The 16859-nt window shown below is 41.2% G+C and overlaps 2 protein-coding genes across 5 annotated transcripts in view; one reads left to right on the forward strand and one right to left on the reverse strand.

Annotated features, from left to right (window-relative positions):
- Positions 1 to 6712, forward strand: part of NANS (N-acetylneuraminic acid synthase) — a 13202-nt gene extending 6490 nt beyond the window's left edge. For all 3 annotated transcript variants that reach the window (XM_070115613.1, XM_070115711.1, XM_070115674.1), the window contains exons 4-7: positions 1 to 121; positions 661 to 896; positions 2214 to 2384; positions 3908 to 6712. The exon at positions 1 to 121 is cut by the window's left edge and continues 3 nt beyond it. In XM_070115613.1, the coding sequence (XP_069971714.1) occupies positions 1 to 121; positions 661 to 896; positions 2214 to 2384; positions 3908 to 4093 (714 nt within the window). In that variant the 3' untranslated portion in view covers positions 4094 to 6712. The remainder of the gene's footprint in view (positions 122 to 660; positions 897 to 2213; positions 2385 to 3907) is intronic.
- Positions 6713 to 7096: 384 nt separating this feature from the next.
- Positions 7097 to 16834, reverse strand: LOC113802706 (uncharacterized). 2 transcript variants are annotated; one of them, XM_070115870.1, is made up of 4 exons: positions 15855 to 16834; positions 12169 to 12353; positions 8405 to 8586; positions 7097 to 8185 (listed from the first exon to the last, which is right to left on the reverse strand). In XM_070115870.1, the coding sequence occupies exons 1-4, from the start codon at positions 16655 to 16657 to the stop codon at positions 7937 to 7939; spliced, it is 1419 nt and encodes a 472-aa protein (XP_069971971.1). In that variant the 5' UTR covers positions 16658 to 16834; the 3' UTR covers positions 7097 to 7936. The 2 variants fall into 2 exon arrangements, with proteins under 2 accessions (XP_069971971.1, XP_027209120.2); XM_027353319.2 differs by having other exon boundaries at positions 7097 to 8293.
- Positions 16835 to 16859: the final 25 nt, after the last annotated feature.

A 16859-nucleotide genomic window follows, 5' to 3' on the forward strand; every position in this document is an offset into this window, starting at 1 on the left:
ACGGTCGAGCTGCTGGACGAGCTGGGTGTCCCTTTTATCAAAGTCGGTTCGGGGGATGTCCACAACCTCCCCCTCCTACGTCGAGCAGCCGCCACTGGTCGCCCTCTCGTGGTGTCGTCAGGTAAGTCGTTCTTTTAGGAATTGTCCTAAAAAGTCTGAATTCGGTTTTAGTTCTGGAATCTCGTTGGTGGTGGAGGTTAGTGCGGATGCGGATGTAAAGCTAGGAATTAGGTCTGAAATCTGTTTGGTGATGGAGGTTAGTGCGGATATAAAGCTAGGAATTAGTTCTGAAATCTCTTTGGTGAAGGTTAGTGCAGATGTAAAGCTATGAATTAGGTCTGGAATCTCTTCTGAAGGAGGTTGGTGCGGATATAAAGCTAGGAATTAGGTCTGGAATCTCTTTGGAGAATGTTGGTGTGGATATAAGGCGTGTGTTAGGGTATTCAAAGAATTATTGAGGAGAAAGGGCGAGTCACTATTGAATTCAGAGTCGTTTTAGGAAGATTGAACCTCAAATGGTATGGAAAATAGATAGAAATGCCATGAATAAAACGCGAGTCAATGCATGGTAGTACGAAATTTAGACCTGAATTTTAAAAAAAGAAAAGAAAGAAAAGTATTAAGGATAAAGCGAGACTCACTTTGCTTCTTCTTCCTCAGGCATGTCCGACATAGAGTGGGTGTCGCGGGTGTACGAGGAGCTCAGCGCCGCCCAGGACCCGCCCACGCCCTTGGTCATACTGCAGTGCACCTCAGCCTACCCGACGCCCCCCGAACACGTCCACCTGCGCGTCCTCGACACCTACGCCCAGGTGTTCCCTCACGCCCACATCGGATACTCGGGCCATGAGCTAGGGATCCACGTGACTGTGGCGGCCGTGGCTCGAGGGGCGAGGGTGAGTCGGTGAATGTCTCAGGAAAGCGAGTAGATATTCGGGTTACTCACGCGGTGTTCATGGCATTGGGTGATTCATCATAAAACCCGCTTCATATCCAATCAAAGGGAGGGAACGGTTTTCAGGAGGAAGCTTGGTGTCCATGACTTCGGGTGATTCATCATAAAACCCGCTTCATATCCAGTCAAAGGAGGAAGTTTGGTTTTGATAAGGATGAGAAGAAGATAGTGGCGGGGGAGTTGGGCGAGGGAGCTGTGCTTTGTGTCAGCGATGTGCATGAATTATACAGTATTGGGTGGCTACGGGGGCGAGGCTCTAGAATATGCAGTATGCAATGCGTTGAATCATTATTAGATTTGGTCATAACATACGAGACTCAAATGCAGTTACGTTGATGAAATGTTACAGATTTTTAGATTATTGTTATTATTATATCTTTTTTTAGATTTAATCATAACTGTTCAAACACTAATACTAATAGACAATAAATAAAATAAGTAAATAAATGATAATAGACAATACGTAAAAATAGGACGATAAGTTAGTACGAAGTTTGTGTGTCTTTCAGTTGCATTTGGCTCTGATCTAAATCAAGTGGTTCTTGAGTGTTTGCTGGAGTCCTCGCGAGTCAGAAAGATCTTGGTCTTAGTATGATCTGACACGGTGTTAGTGAGTCGATGTCCTTTATTTAAATCGACGTGAGGTCAGGTTTGACAGGTTGGTAATGATTCATTCCAAGATGACAAATTAGGAATCGCCTGGCAGGTTGGTGATGATAATTATTCATAATGCTTCGATGGTTTTGAAAAATGGTACAGTCAGTCATATCCAACCAGTCGAGGACAGCGTTTCCTCGATACGAAAAAGTGAGCAAAGAGTCTTATTTATTACTGATGGGCGAGTTATCTATTTCTACAGCGGATATGTTGCTCGAATGAATCAAGGAGACACGGTATATTAGGCAGTGTTTCTTCTTTTCGAATAATGTTTGCTACGAAAACACAAAAGATAAAGGCGAAGAAGATAAGTAGATTCAAGATAGATAACGCAAGACTAGAACAATTCAAATGCAAAAAGGATAATAAATTTAAAAATATATTAATATTGTTATTGTTATGATGATGGTGATGATGATTTTATTATTTTTTATATTACTGGTGCTAGCAAAAATACAGAATAGAAAATAAACTTTTCCATGCCGATAACGAGACAGAAACCAACCAACCAACATCAACCTAATTTGTATATATCGTCCCCCCCCCCCCCCGTTATAACCACCCCCATCTACCGAGCCCTCACGCCCCCCCCTTCCCGCAGGTGGTGGAGAGGCACATCACACTCAACAAGAGCTGGAAGGGGAGCGACCACGCGTGTTCCCTCGAGCCCCACGAACTGAGGGAACTGGTGGAGGCCGTGAGGAGTGTGGAGGCCGCCCTCGGGAGTCCCCTCAAGGCCTTCCAGCCGTCGGAGGAACCCTGTTTCTCGAAGGTGAGTGGTGGAGGAAGGGGTGTTTGAGGACAAGAGGCGTCCGAGAGGGAGGGGAGGGTATCATAGGGGGAGGGGGAGGGGAGGGAGGGTAGGGCATCTTAGGGGGAGTGGGAGGGGGAGGGGGTCTGGGATGGAGGGGAGGGGGAGGGGGCCTGGAATGGAAAGGGGGACACCCAGGGGAAGGGGGGGTAGGGGATCTGGGATGGTGGGGAAGGAGGGGGAGGGGGTCTGGAATGGAAAGGGGGACACCCAGGGGAAGGGGGAGTAGGGGATCTGGGATGGTGGGGAAGGAGGGGGAGGGGGTCTGGAATGGAAAGGGGGACACCCTGGGGAAGGGGGGGTAGGGGATCTGGGATGGTGGGGAGGGAGGGGGTCTGGAATGGAAAGGGGGACACCCTGGGGAAGGGGGGGTAGGGGATCTGGGATGGTGGGGAGGGAAGGGGAGGGGGTCTGGAATGGAAGGGAGGAGGAGGGAGTCTGGGATGGTGGGTAAGACATCTTAGGGGGAGGGGGATGGGAGGGAGGGTAGGATATCGTAGGGGGAGAGGGGGATCTAAGAGGGAATGGAGGACATCTTAGGGGGTGGGGGGTTGAGTTCAAGGGGAAGAGAGGTCACGTGATGATTTAATGAGGGTGATTGAAGGGTCAGAAGTACGTAGGGGACTATATAATATATTTTTAATTTGGGATTAAGCGACAGCACTCTGTATGGTTTTACGGCGGTGAGGAAGGAAATATGTTAGTTTCATTAATGGAAATAGTTCGATGGATTTTGCAGACCATGAAACTCTTTGTATGATTTTTTATACCGAAGAGAAACATAATTCGATGTTGGGTAAATGAAAAGATTTTGCAAACTAAGCAATTTTCTGCACGATTTTTCTTTTTCTTCTTTTGTTTGTCACTTGATTAAATATGTAGAGGGTAATAAGATTATATGCCATTTACAATATCAGAGGGAAATGTTCTGAAATACTGGGAATCATACTTCAGATGATTACTATAAAATATTTTAAAATTACAACCAAAAAGGATTTATCTGCTGAGAGTTTATTTTTTGGTTTGATTGTAAAGCTTTGAAGAATTCAATTGTTCTTGTTAATAGGTTTATATGATAGGCCTTAGCCCTTAGTCCTAATTACTTTAATACAGATTCACGATAGAAATGACATGATCCGGAATTCTTCAATGAATTCGTCCTGACTTGTTCGTTTGTGATACTTTGACGAGTGTGAATTCGGAAGTTTCCTCTTCCTTGTATAGTATAAATGTAAGACGGCTGAGCGTTAAAGAAAAAAATATATACATATATTTAATTTCTTTGAGAACACTGCGTTTATGTATTTTTCTTTAAATGTAAATATAATCGTAGCTTCATTCAGAATCTTAGTGATGAATTCGGCATGATAGGCGTTATGATCCATTCGCTCCGTCAGTCTCATCCCCTTTCGATTTTGACCCTTTGTCACCCTCTCATCGCATATTCTCCCTCTCACGCATTCCTCCCTCTCTCCCTCCTGCAGCTCGGGAAGACGGTAGTAGCCGGCCGGAACCTGAAGGCGGGGGAGACGCTGCAGGAGGAGGACGTCGTGGCGAAGGTGGCCGAGCCGCGCGGCCTCCCGGCGACCCGCATCGACGAGCTGGTGGGCGGGTGCCTCAACCGCGACGTGGAGGCGGACGAGAGCATCCTGGCGGAGGACGTCTTGTGAGGAGAGGAAGGCTGGGTGCGCTTGGAGACAGGGTTCTGTCGGAGTCCAAAGCACTGATAAAAAATACGAAGAGGATTTCTTATCTTTGGCGTCGGAGAGGTCACTGTGTCGAGACGCAAGACGTGAAGATAAGGGAGTACAGATGCGGTCGTGGGCAGTGAATTCGTCGACTAAAGTAAGCCTGGCAGCGTCGTCGTGGCCGTGATGTGACTCCTAACCCGTGTCTTCACTGTACTCATGCAATGTAAAATAAGGGAGTCGATGAATGAATCGGCAAAGTATGTTTCAATTGGCCTTTTAAGTGTTAAGTCGGCCCTATGAATTTTCAAGTTTTAAATCATTTAAGCGTCTTTTATACTCATTTACGTCTTATATATGATAATGATTTATGTATTCGTGATCGATATAAAGTATACCACAGGCTGTTTCTTTATGACGGGAATGGTGAGTGTGTAGGTTGGCACACACGTTACGCCGTATGAATGTAAACCCTTAAGATAGTTTTTCTGATCAATAAGCGTTTCTTAAGTCACTCGAATGAGAAGAATGCAATTTGTGGCAGACAATGAATGCTCCAGTCAATTTAAGAGGTATTCTGACGTCACCAGAACCTGGGGGATTTTTACGACAACGACTGTCTCAGGAATTTCCAAGACCTTTTCGGCGTTTTAAACGTTACCCAGTTTTCATATCGCTGTGACGTGCGATGACCAGTGTTCAGTGGTCTCTTTACACCGCAGATACTGTATTGTTACATGATGCTGCTGCAGTGTTTACGGCTTGTCTACGACACAATGGATATAATATGACAGCGACACCACAGCGTCTCCGCCTGAGTGCTGGGCGATGCATTTCGGCAGTGACGCAACATACACCCAGAGTTCAAACGTTTGTGTCTCATTTCGCGGAGGCCATAAGACGCATTTCATAAGCCCGCCGACGAACTTATTATTTCCCCAGTGCAGGATGATCTAGCAAGCCTGGTGGTTAACGTACTGTGCCCCTCGAGGCTCACAACAGCGACTTCATTATGCAATCACGAATGTCTTATCTCGTCGGGTACTTTGGCCCATAGTGCCCCTGGGACTCCGAGCCCTGGCAGTCACCAACAAGGGGCGGGGAATCTCAATCCCAGGTAGACAATATGCGGACCTTCTTATACTTTGCTCAATTTCGTCGTTGTACAGGTCGTCTCCCATGAGGATGGCATCTTGCAAGCCACGTTCCTCACATGGCGTCTTTTGTTCATGACAGGGCACTGCATTTTCATGGTGTGTTCAGGGTTTGGATCATCTATATGTGTTCATTACGATATTTTGAAGGTATTTGATGTATCCTAAAAGGATGGTGTTATTCTCGTATTTTTTCGTGTTATAACAATGGAATGAACTATACATGTGAGGATCTAGGTAAACAGATGTTGATCATATATTAAGATGCATATTATTAAGGAGTGCTTTGAAGCTGTGCACTGTATCATACAACCGTTCACTATATTTCATTATGAAGGTGTATACCATAATTTAGTAAGAAAGGTCTGTCGACTTCATTATGTTTATGATATAGAATATTTATCTTACTTGGCCATGTGTTTATTGAAAGTATACAGGGTGTTTTCAAAGAGTTATTTTCTATGTGTTCACTGCATGTTTAGAATAAGAATGTCACATACAAAGCTATTTTGGGATAAAGCTATAAAGGCTAGTATTAAACACTAGGAGAGTACCCAATGGTTGCACACGACAAAACTGTCTTGTTACGCATTAGTTAATCTTATCACTATGCAAATGATGTTAGTGATACTGACTTTGACGACTGAACTGACTTGATTTAGGAGTGATGAATGACTTCTGAACATAATGATAACACTGACGCAACACTGAACTTTCTAGGTATGGACGGTGTGTTAATACTGACTTCAATGAATCTAGTGTCAATAGAATGATAGTTATGACACTGACATCTACCTTGAATGTTACCTGTCGTTCTGCCTGAAATAATGAAAACACATAAGACGTAGATACTTCATTTTGCTTCACCTGGATTGCTGACTCACCCTCGAGCAATCCACATTTCTGACAATCTTTTACATAAAAACTTCATCATTGTGCAGCTAAATGTAGGTTTAGGTGAACAAAATCTTTAAAAGTATTGAACACTAGTATAATGCACAAAAGCGCACACACGAACACACACATACATACTTTTATACACATGCAAAACCACGGTTGTGCATGAGAGTTCATGTTCTTTTTAAGTGTAATTGTGTAGGTATATATATTGTTTGTGTGCGTGTGTGTGTGTGTCTGCGTGCGTGCGAAGATGTTTGTGTGCGTATGTGTGTGTGTGCATGTACGTCTGTGTGTGTCGGTCTGTCTGTCAGTGTGTGTCTGCACGCCTGTATGGCTGTATGTATGCCTACGTGAACATATTTTTTTCTATATTCTTTATACCTGGCCATTACATGAAATGTAATTAAACCATTAAATTCTTGTGATGCTAATATATTCGTCTTGTCGATCACTTCTCAGGGTTTGTGTTTTGTATAATTTTTCATATTTGCTCATTTAGTCTTTGTAACACGAACTCCCAGGTCGAAAATAAAAATTAACAACCCTTTTCCTGTTTTATCGTTTCCTTGGTGTGGTGCTATCATGGGAATTGATAATGGTGAGGAAGATTATTATGATCATGATAATGGGGAATGAAATTGTGATGGCGATGGTGACTGTCATGATGAGGAGGAGAATGATGATGATGGTGATAATGATGAAGATGGGGATGGTGATGGTAATGATGATGATGATGATGATGATGATAATGGTGGTGGTGATGGTAATGATGATAGGAGTGATAATGATAACTGAAATGGTGATTATCATTATTATGATAATGACAATGATGATAATGATCATAGCTAATTATAATGATGATGGGTGATAATGATAATAATAATAACAATAGGAATAATGATAATGACGGAGAAAAACAGCAGAAGTAATGATATTGGTGAAATAATTTTAATGATAATTACAATAGGGGAGATAGCGCTGAATGACATCTGTAACAATGACGTTTATTCTAATATGTTCTTGAAAATATACCTGTTGAATAGGCTAATGGGCAAATACGGTAAATGGATGAATAAGGTTGTTTTTGATGAATCAGGACAAAGTTATATGGTGAAATGTTTCTTTAATCATTTATCAAGGTGAAAAATACTCTTAAGGTTAGTACAGATCTTTGACCAATTTAGTTCTTATTTAGGAAACAAAGATCAATGAAAATAACATCAAATATTGTACTGGTACAACATATACCATTATATTGAAACATATAATGTGCTAAAATTGCCAAATATTCTGATTTCAAAATAATAGAAAGATCATATAACATTTAAGTCTTTAGCAGTGGAACAAAGCATAGGTGTTCACTGCACATAAATTCCATTGTGGAATATCACTCTCATTCACATAATGAACCATTATGCACTCACTGATACCGCTGGAACAACCCCGTCACAGAGGGCCTTAAGAGACAACAAAGGCTACCGTAGATAGTAATGACAGATGTTTATTTCAGATCAGAATATCCAGGTTGATTCAGGCAGTTTTCAAACACCTTTACCTAGAGACACCTATTCTAATGGTTATCACAATAGCAGTTTTATCACAGTTTTTGTTCCCAATACTTTTTGTTTTCCGTTTTCTTTATGCCAACTAGCGTCCTCAATGAAGCGAATCCTCGTCGTCTCGAAGGCACTCGACTAGAAGCAAGGATCCCCCAAGCAAGCATGCACAGGGCTATGGTATTCTCTCGCCGAAGCACTAGACAAACGCGGCTTTACCTGGAGGTCTTCTTCACGAGCGGCTGGAGGTGGACCCTTCCGCCCTTCCGCAGGCTCTCGGCCCCAGGAACCACGATGGGCACGGCGGACGGCTCGGGAGGAGGAGGCCCCAGGGAACGGCTGCCCTTGCTGAGGATGTTGCGGGCGGCCTCCCCTACGGCGATCTTCTGGGCGCCCTCGGCTGCCGGGCGCGACGGCGGAGTGTCCTCGACGGCCGAGTAAGTGGCGAGGGAACCGCCCACTATCTGCGGGCGCACAAGGGCGGCTGAGTGCTTGGCCTCAGTGGGCGTGTTGGCTCTGGCAGGGGTGACCAAGGGCGGCGAGATGCTCTCAGGGGATGAACTCGACTTAAACTACAAAAACCATAAAATAAGGTTTAGAATCATCTTATCTCTAGGTTAGAATCATCTTCCTCGAACATCATCATCTCAAGACATTCCGAACGAACGTAATTTATAACCTACTAGATTCGCCGCGAAGGACTGCCGCCCATTGTGGCTCTGCGAGAGGTCCGGCGCGGAGGTGACTCGCTGCGGGGGGTTGTTGGGCGTGGACAAGGGTGTGGGCATCATGTCGTCCATGGAATTGAGGCGGCGCAGGCGGGGTCGCAGCGCCCTCGCCCGCTCCGCCATGTACATCGACTCGTCTGGTAAAAAAAAAGTAAAAGAAAATTACACCAAAGCACCGTTTTTTTCTTTGGTCATTTTTTTTCTTTGTGTTTTTTAGTCATAAATTGTGTTATCCCATTTGTTAATGGTGATGGCATTTTAAGAATTGAAAATATTTATATGTTAAAATTTGATTACGGAAACAGGAACCTAATGACGCCAAGAGCCGGGCATTTCGCAGAGGCTTCCCAACAAAACAGACTTAAGAAAACGGTTTTGAAAAACATAGACCGTCCCTCACTAAGAAAACATCACCGGTTTAGAAAATCTGTACAGAATTCAGCAACTCTGCCGTGGAGATTTGCATCACGTGGCCAAGAGTCCCACACCAGTCGGTGCAGTGGCTAAGAACAACATGCAGAATATAGAAAGAACTATAAACAATGATATGCGGAGTAATTAGATTTTATCATTGTATATTTTGCGGTAATAAGAATTTAAATTTGTGTGATTGTGTGTTGATTTTTTAAGCTTTGTAATTAATCTTTAAAAAATTTCTTGTTATTAGCTTAATTCCTCAAAAACAGCAAACTATGACGAAAAGATCCTTCCTTCACGTCATCATTACTATCATTACGATTATCATTTTAGATATTATCATCATGATTATCACAATAATTATTGTTATCATACTCACAATCATAATAGTAGGTATTCTTATAATGCCTATTATTATAGAAATAGTCAGGATAATTAGTAGTAGTGGTAATATCATTTTCATTTTTATTATTCGTCTACCACTATGGTTATGATTATCATTATCATCGTTATCATTATCATTATCATTACTATAATTTTTATATCATCAATATTATCATTATTATTATCATTATCATAATGATTACCATTATCATAATAACAACAACAACAACAATAATAATAATAATAATAATAATAATAATAATAATAATAATAATAATAATAATAATAATAATAATATCACTATTAGTAGTACTAAGATTATTATCATTATCGTTATTATAATTGTTGTTATTACTATCATAGTTGTTATTATCATCATTATTGTTATCATTATCGTTATTAGCGTCGTTCTCATTATCATATTATCTATATTATCATAATCATTATAATGGCACACAATAGTTCAGGTAAGATAACACTAACAGCAATAATTACAACAATCATGATAAAAGGAATGACAATCACAGCACTAATAGATTTATAATAATGATCTCTAGATTTTGTAAAAATGTGGTGAAAATCATTTGATTCACTTCACTACATTTATAATCTCATTCCTCAAGCTGTAATTTCACCAGAATTTATTCTTAACATGGACTGCGTAAAAAAAAAGATGATAATAGTAACAATTTTTAAGAAATAGAAAAACGGCGTTTCACCTTTTGTCAAATTTAAAAACTCGCGCCTTTTTTGTAACGACCGTCGGATTTCTGTTATACGAAAAGGCTGCACTGTAACTATGAGTCTGACATTTCACAAACTTTACATGTTTTACTACTGTTATTCTTTACTCTTGTTTTGTCTTTCTTCTCTTCTTCTTCTTCTTTTTCCTCTTATTTTTTTCTTTTTCTTCTTTTTATACTTTTCTTCAACGTCTTTTCTTTATTCTTATTTTACTTGTTTTGTTCTCTTTACTTTTTTTGTCTCAGTCACCCTTGACCTTTGCCCTTTCAGTAGTACTAGGCAAATTTTGGTTCTAAGAATTCACAAACTTTACCTGTTTTAGTACTGTTATTCTCAACTCTACTTTTCTGTCTTTCTCTGCTTCCTCTTCTTTTTTCATCTTCTTCTTCTGTTTACTTTTTAAAAGAAGGTATTCTTTTTACTCCATTCTTCGATTTGTTTTTTCTTCTGCTTTCCTTTTATCGTTTTATAACTTGTTTCTTTTTCTTTCTTTACCTCTTTTTGGCTCGGTTCAATATCTACCTACGTCACCCCTGACCTTTCCCTTTCGGAAGAACTTCGCAAATTTCGTCCGACATCTTGGTTCTATGAACTTTTTTCATTGATTTACTTATTGATTTATCTATTAACTAATCCGTTTCTTTATCGGTGGATTTGCATATTTATTGATTTCTTTATTTTCTTTATTTGTGAATCTACTTATTTATATATTTACTTGTTATTAAATAATTTTCATTGTGCTGTGTTGTTTTTTTTGCAACTTTCCTTATTGTGTACTTTCTAAATGTTCAAGATAATATCAAGAAACTTATTATCTACTTCTGCTTGTCTGTCTATTAATTCTACATTTCCGTCTATAACAATGAGAAGCAAATATACGTAATATATCTGTGATGAATACTTGGTGCTCTACTTAACTGTATCGATTTCCATACAAATTATAACTTTTGCGTCAAGATTTATTTTCATGCCAAAGTTACTTCAGGATTGGCTGCTACAATCTCTATTTTTGTTATAAAATGCGTACACACACACACGCTACACACATATGCACACACACAGACACACGCCACACACACAGACAGACGCCATACACACACGCTAGACACATATGCACACACAGACACACGCCACACACACACGCTACACACATATGCACATACACAGACACCCGCCACACACACACACACACATGCACGCACACGTTAAATATATGTGCACACATACACACACGCCACATACCTATGCACACATATATACACATACGTCACATATATGTGCATACACATACACACATACACGCCACAAGGAAATGCACACAAACACATGCTACATACATAAGCACATACAGACACACACCACATACATATGCCGACGCACACATACACGCTACATACATATGCACCCACAGACACACACGCTACATCCATATGCACACACACACACACACACACACACACACACACACACACACACACACACACACACACACACACACACACACACACACACACACACACACACACACACACACACACACACACATACACACACGCACACGCCACATGCTTAACCATATCAGCAACAGTAATTATCCCAATAATAATGAGAGTAATAATACTAATGCTAATAATGATGACGACGATAATGATAATGAAAAAAAAACAATGATGATAATGATAATAACAATAATAGTTATTATCATTATCATTATTCTATTATTACTGTAGCGATGATATTGATAATACTAATCACTATTATAATAATCATACTCATAATAATGATAATAACAATAAAAATGTTAGTAATGATGTTAAAAATGATGATAATTATTATAATAATGAAAATGATGACAACAATAATACCGATAAGAATGCTAATAATAATCGTAATATTAACAATAATAGCAATGATAATAATAACAACAACAAAAATAGCAACAATTATCATAACAATAACAGCAATAATGATAATAACAGCAACAAAAATAATGATAGCAATAATGGTAACGATAGTAAAGATAATGATGATCATAAGAATAATATTAATCAAAGCGACAAAAAATATAATAAGAATAAGAAAAATAATGATAATACTAATTAATTGACAAAAAAACACTTCCAATTTACCCATCAAAAAATCGAAAACGAAAGAACACCCAAGTAAGTCCTCACCCAAGTCAAGATTCTGCGTGTAGTTAACGGACAGGTGAAGGCCGGCGGGCGCGGGCATCACGCCGGAGAAGCTGTAGCGTTTCTTGGCGTTTCCCCCGACCTTCGCAACTCCTGAAGGTTCCGAGGAGAGGGGCGTGAGGCGTCGGGGTCGAGCGATGCCTGTGTTTCCTATCTGCGCTGACGGCCTGGAGGACAGAAGGCAGGTTAACGAAGAGGTACAGATGCATGAACTACACTCAGACGCATGGGTATATTATGTACACACATTCAGAAGCGTGTGTATACAAGCCCGCAGGTATACGCGTGAGTTCACAAGAACTCACGTGTATGTACACAAGTTCATGGTTATACATACCGTTCCCTCATGCATGTAACTTTTAAACTGAATAATATTTCAGGTTAGCCAGTGGGCAGATTATGGGTGACATGTCCGTTTTATTCCACACTTCCATTAAATCATCTGTGATCTTTATAATACTGTGATCAGCACTGCTACAGGAACAAATTCCAGCATAGGATGGTACCCTGACTAGAATGTTTAGAAATTTGGCGTACCATACAGTATGCCCTATAAATCCTCAGGTTAGCACCTTTTCTGTACAATTAGTGTTCGTTGTTGCTCCAGGAGGATCAGTAGAGGCATTACAGAATAGTTTTTTTATGGATGAGATAATATACCCTTAGTCTGGATGTTAGCTTCGTAACTTTGGGTTATGTTATTATGTGAGTTCTATATGAAGATGCAGAAAAGTGTATTTGAAAAATATCAATAGCACCCAAGCTCTATCAGTTGAAGCAGAAGACTATTTTTGGATTTGGAGTACAACAGATTACATACTTTTAAGATGTACATAAATACATACATACAATGTAACAAACCTATAATTATTTAGGTGTTCCAAAATCTCCTTGGCTTCGTACCATTAAATCAATTACTTTGTTTCCCGTACTGCGATGAGCTACCATCAAAGAGGCGATTCAAAGGATCACAAATTTACATATCTCAAACTCCAAACATAAGAACATTCATATCTTGATAATTAATATTTTGATACCCACGATAAATGAAAAGCAGGGGACAACAGGAAAACGTCTGATATTCAAGATACAAGTCACAGAGTAATCACGTCCCCAGCCATTGGATTACAGTTATGGATTTAGAGATAGTGCAGACAAGCGGGATTATGAAAACACGCACTCAAACTCACGTGCAGATACTTATACACATTTTTTTCTTCTTTTTTATTACTTTTAACCTCACAACACTGTAAGAATGGACATGGAAGGAAAAACTGTGCAAGTCGGGTTTCTTTTAAGGCCTATAACCTTTCGTTTGGATTTTCATCAAAGGAGGCCTCGCATGATACAATTTGGTCGTCAGCCCTTGATGAATTTCAGTCATTTCTTTCAGTCAATGCGTCTTCTCGTATGCTACGCTACTGCCGATTTTTACTCTTCAATTTAGTTTTTATTCTTCTCTAACTCCCCTAACTCGTTCCAACTCGTATACTCATCTGCTACTCGTATGTCTGCCTTGCTATGTAACTTAAAATCTGACCTTTCACACACATATCTGTATGCCTGTGACGAAACAAAACCAGAAATAGTTACCCATACACACGCGCGCGCACAAAAATAAACTCAACAACACTCATCCACACGAGCACGCACATACACAACTCAAAAGCATTCAAAAGCAGTAGATAATTCCAAAAGGACACAGACTAGACACAAGCACGTATGCAAACTTTATAAATGGCATAAAGTAAACACCATCATTATCATCACATTATGCATTATTTATCTTGCTGAATGAATACCCTTGATCCTTTTAACTTGCATCATTATAGAGAAAGGCGGTCAGAGTAAAGGTATCAACAACAACAGACTTAAGACTAATTCTTTTGGAATTATCTGCTGCTTCCCAATGCTTCTGAGTTGTGTGGATGTGTGTGGTTGAGTTTATTTTTGTGCGCGCGCGTGTGTGTGTATGGGTAGCTATTTTTGATTTTGTTTGTTTCGTTGCAGGCAAATTATACGAGTTGGAATGAGTTAGGCGACTTAGAAAAGGATAGAAGCTAAATTAAAAATCGGCTTTAGCGTAGCACACGAGAAGACGCATTGACTGAAATAAATGAACGAAATTCATCATGGACTGACGACCTTTTTCACTTGTATCATCATAGAGAAAGGCGGACAGGGTAAAGATATAAACAAACGTACAGACAAGAATTCTTTTTAATCCGCAGTTCCATGTATAGAAAAAGAATACCTTTGCCGTTCGTTCTGTTGCACTGAACTCCCGCCAGACAGAAAAACAACATTAGAGCCAAAATATTCATCTCCCGGCTTAGTTCGCTTGTTCCTCTCCTGACATGCCCCCTACTCCCACTTGGATATGGAACTCACTTTGACTGCGAGTGACACGAACATTCACGAATGCTTATGTAACTAAATATCTTCAACCAAATACACCCAACATGTAAGCAATATATATATATTTTTATAACATTATAAATCAGGCTCTCTTAAACCTAAATTTTTCTCCTACACGAAAAAAATACAACACAAAATGCAAATGGTCTGAATTGGAATCTCTAAATTTTCACAAAGGTAAAACAGAAAGATCTAAATCCTAGTTTATTGAAAGGCAATGCTTCATAAAAAAAAAACTCTTTCCTAATAAACAACTATATCCCTCTATATTACGACATCTATATGAATATCATCACTACTTGTTCAACTGGATGACAACTAAATGCAATCAAATCTGGTATATGGAGAGTATGAATGTGGAATAAAACAATAAATACCGATATTTTTTTCAAAATTTAAAAACACGATACTGGCAACTCATTCGATCAACACATACAAATATACCCATAGATATGTAGGACCTTAAGGGCTCTAATGAGCGGTTACTAAAATGCCCATCTTCCTGTATCGGTGTCTGTCTATCTCTGTCTCTCTGTCTCTGTCTCTGTCTCTGTCTCTGTCTCTCTATCTCTGTCTGTCTGTCTGTCTGTCTCTGTCTCTGTCTCTGTCTCTCTCTCTTTCTCCCTCTCTCTCTCACTCTCTCCCTTTCTTCCAGCCCGCACTTTCACCTATACCCGTAGAAGTAAATTAATGTAACTGAGGCATTCGAAATGTGACAGTTGCACGATGCAGTGAATCACACACTCATTCTGATCAATAAGCACACTAATAAACAAATACAGAAATTCGCACACAGGAACAAACACAGTACACGTCTATCCAAGAGTAAGCATGCTATTAACCTCCTCGCCACGACACCTTCTTTCACATTAAAAGAGAAACAAAGATAGCCTAAAACTCCTCCGAACGGATATCAGTCCCTTATGCCCGCATTAAAACAAGAATAATAAAAGTGACACCCATATGAGATGACGAAATGACATTTGCAATCGCAGCCATGACTAATAAACACCAAACTCACTGCATTCTATTTATCTATCTATTCATATGTTGATCTATTTATTTATCCTTTATTATCATTACATATTTACAACGGGCTAAGGACACAAATATGATCCCTATTTTCACTCTACCTCGCATTGAATTTCTAAATGGCCAGCTAATGTACACGATACTGGTCACACATAGGCCTATATTTCTTTACTGCGTTTCCGTCACGTATTGGTAACTAATGGGACGTTACTACATACCTGGTGTTGGAGATGCTCTCAGGGCGGCGGTGCCACTCGTTGCCGAAGACCCTGTGTCGACTCTCCAGGTACAGGGCGGCCAGGGTCAGCAGGTCCAGCTCCGTCGCGTTTCCTCCAGATCCTTCTCCTGCAACCTCTCCCACGTCGTCTGTCGTCCTCCATTCCTCGTGGCTCCTCCTCCTTCGTGATCCTCCTCCTCCTCCTCCCCCTTCGTCGGAATTCTTCTTCTTTCCCTTCCTGCGGGGGGAGGTATCCAGGGGGTTGTGGACTGTCATGGGAAGCCTCGTGCCAGCGCTGGCGGACCCCGAGGGCTGGGCGCCGGACATCTCCGCTCGGTCCGAAGCGTTCTGGCTTTCCGCCGACTTCACCTTCTGCGGGCTGCGCCGGGCGGTGGTCTGGGGCTGAAGGGCCACGCCGGGGAAGCCGTCCGTCGCCTCGGGCCGAGGGAGGAGGCTCCTGCCGGCTGCGTGGCCGGTGTCTCCAAACCACGTGCGTCGCTGGGAGGCGTCGCCATTCGTGTCCTGGTGTCGATGGGCGTGCTGGTGGGCGTGCTCGGCCTCGCCGGTGATAGAAGGGAGCAGCGTGAGGAGCATGATGTTCTGGTAGCGTTTCAGCTCCCTCATCATGGCGGGGTCGTTGGCGTGGCGGCGCTTCGTCAGGTCGGACACGGAGTCCCTACCGCTGGTGCCGTTGGATCCGCTGCCGCCCTCGCCGCCGCCCGCGACGCGCTCCACCTCGATTCTGGGGGCGCCTCCTCTGCCGTCGCCGCCTGCGGGGGGAACCATCGCTCGCTGGATTTCCATCGAACGAGCTAAACGGACACCCCGCAGCCCATGGCGACCGCGGCCCTCAGCGAAACGAGTTTTCTTAGGAAATCTCTATCACTTGTAATTTTCCATTTTCCTTTCCAGTGATTTGGCATAAATATCACCTTTTCTGATCCACTACAGTCTCAAAAAAAGAAAGAAAAAAAAAAAAAAGATTATTCACAAACCCCTGATTTTC

The sequence above is a fragment of the Penaeus vannamei genome, chromosome 1 (genome assembly GCF_042767895.1).
Source record: "Penaeus vannamei isolate JL-2024 chromosome 1, ASM4276789v1, whole genome shotgun sequence".
Taxonomy (NCBI): Eukaryota; Metazoa; Arthropoda; class Malacostraca; order Decapoda; family Penaeidae; genus Penaeus; species Penaeus vannamei.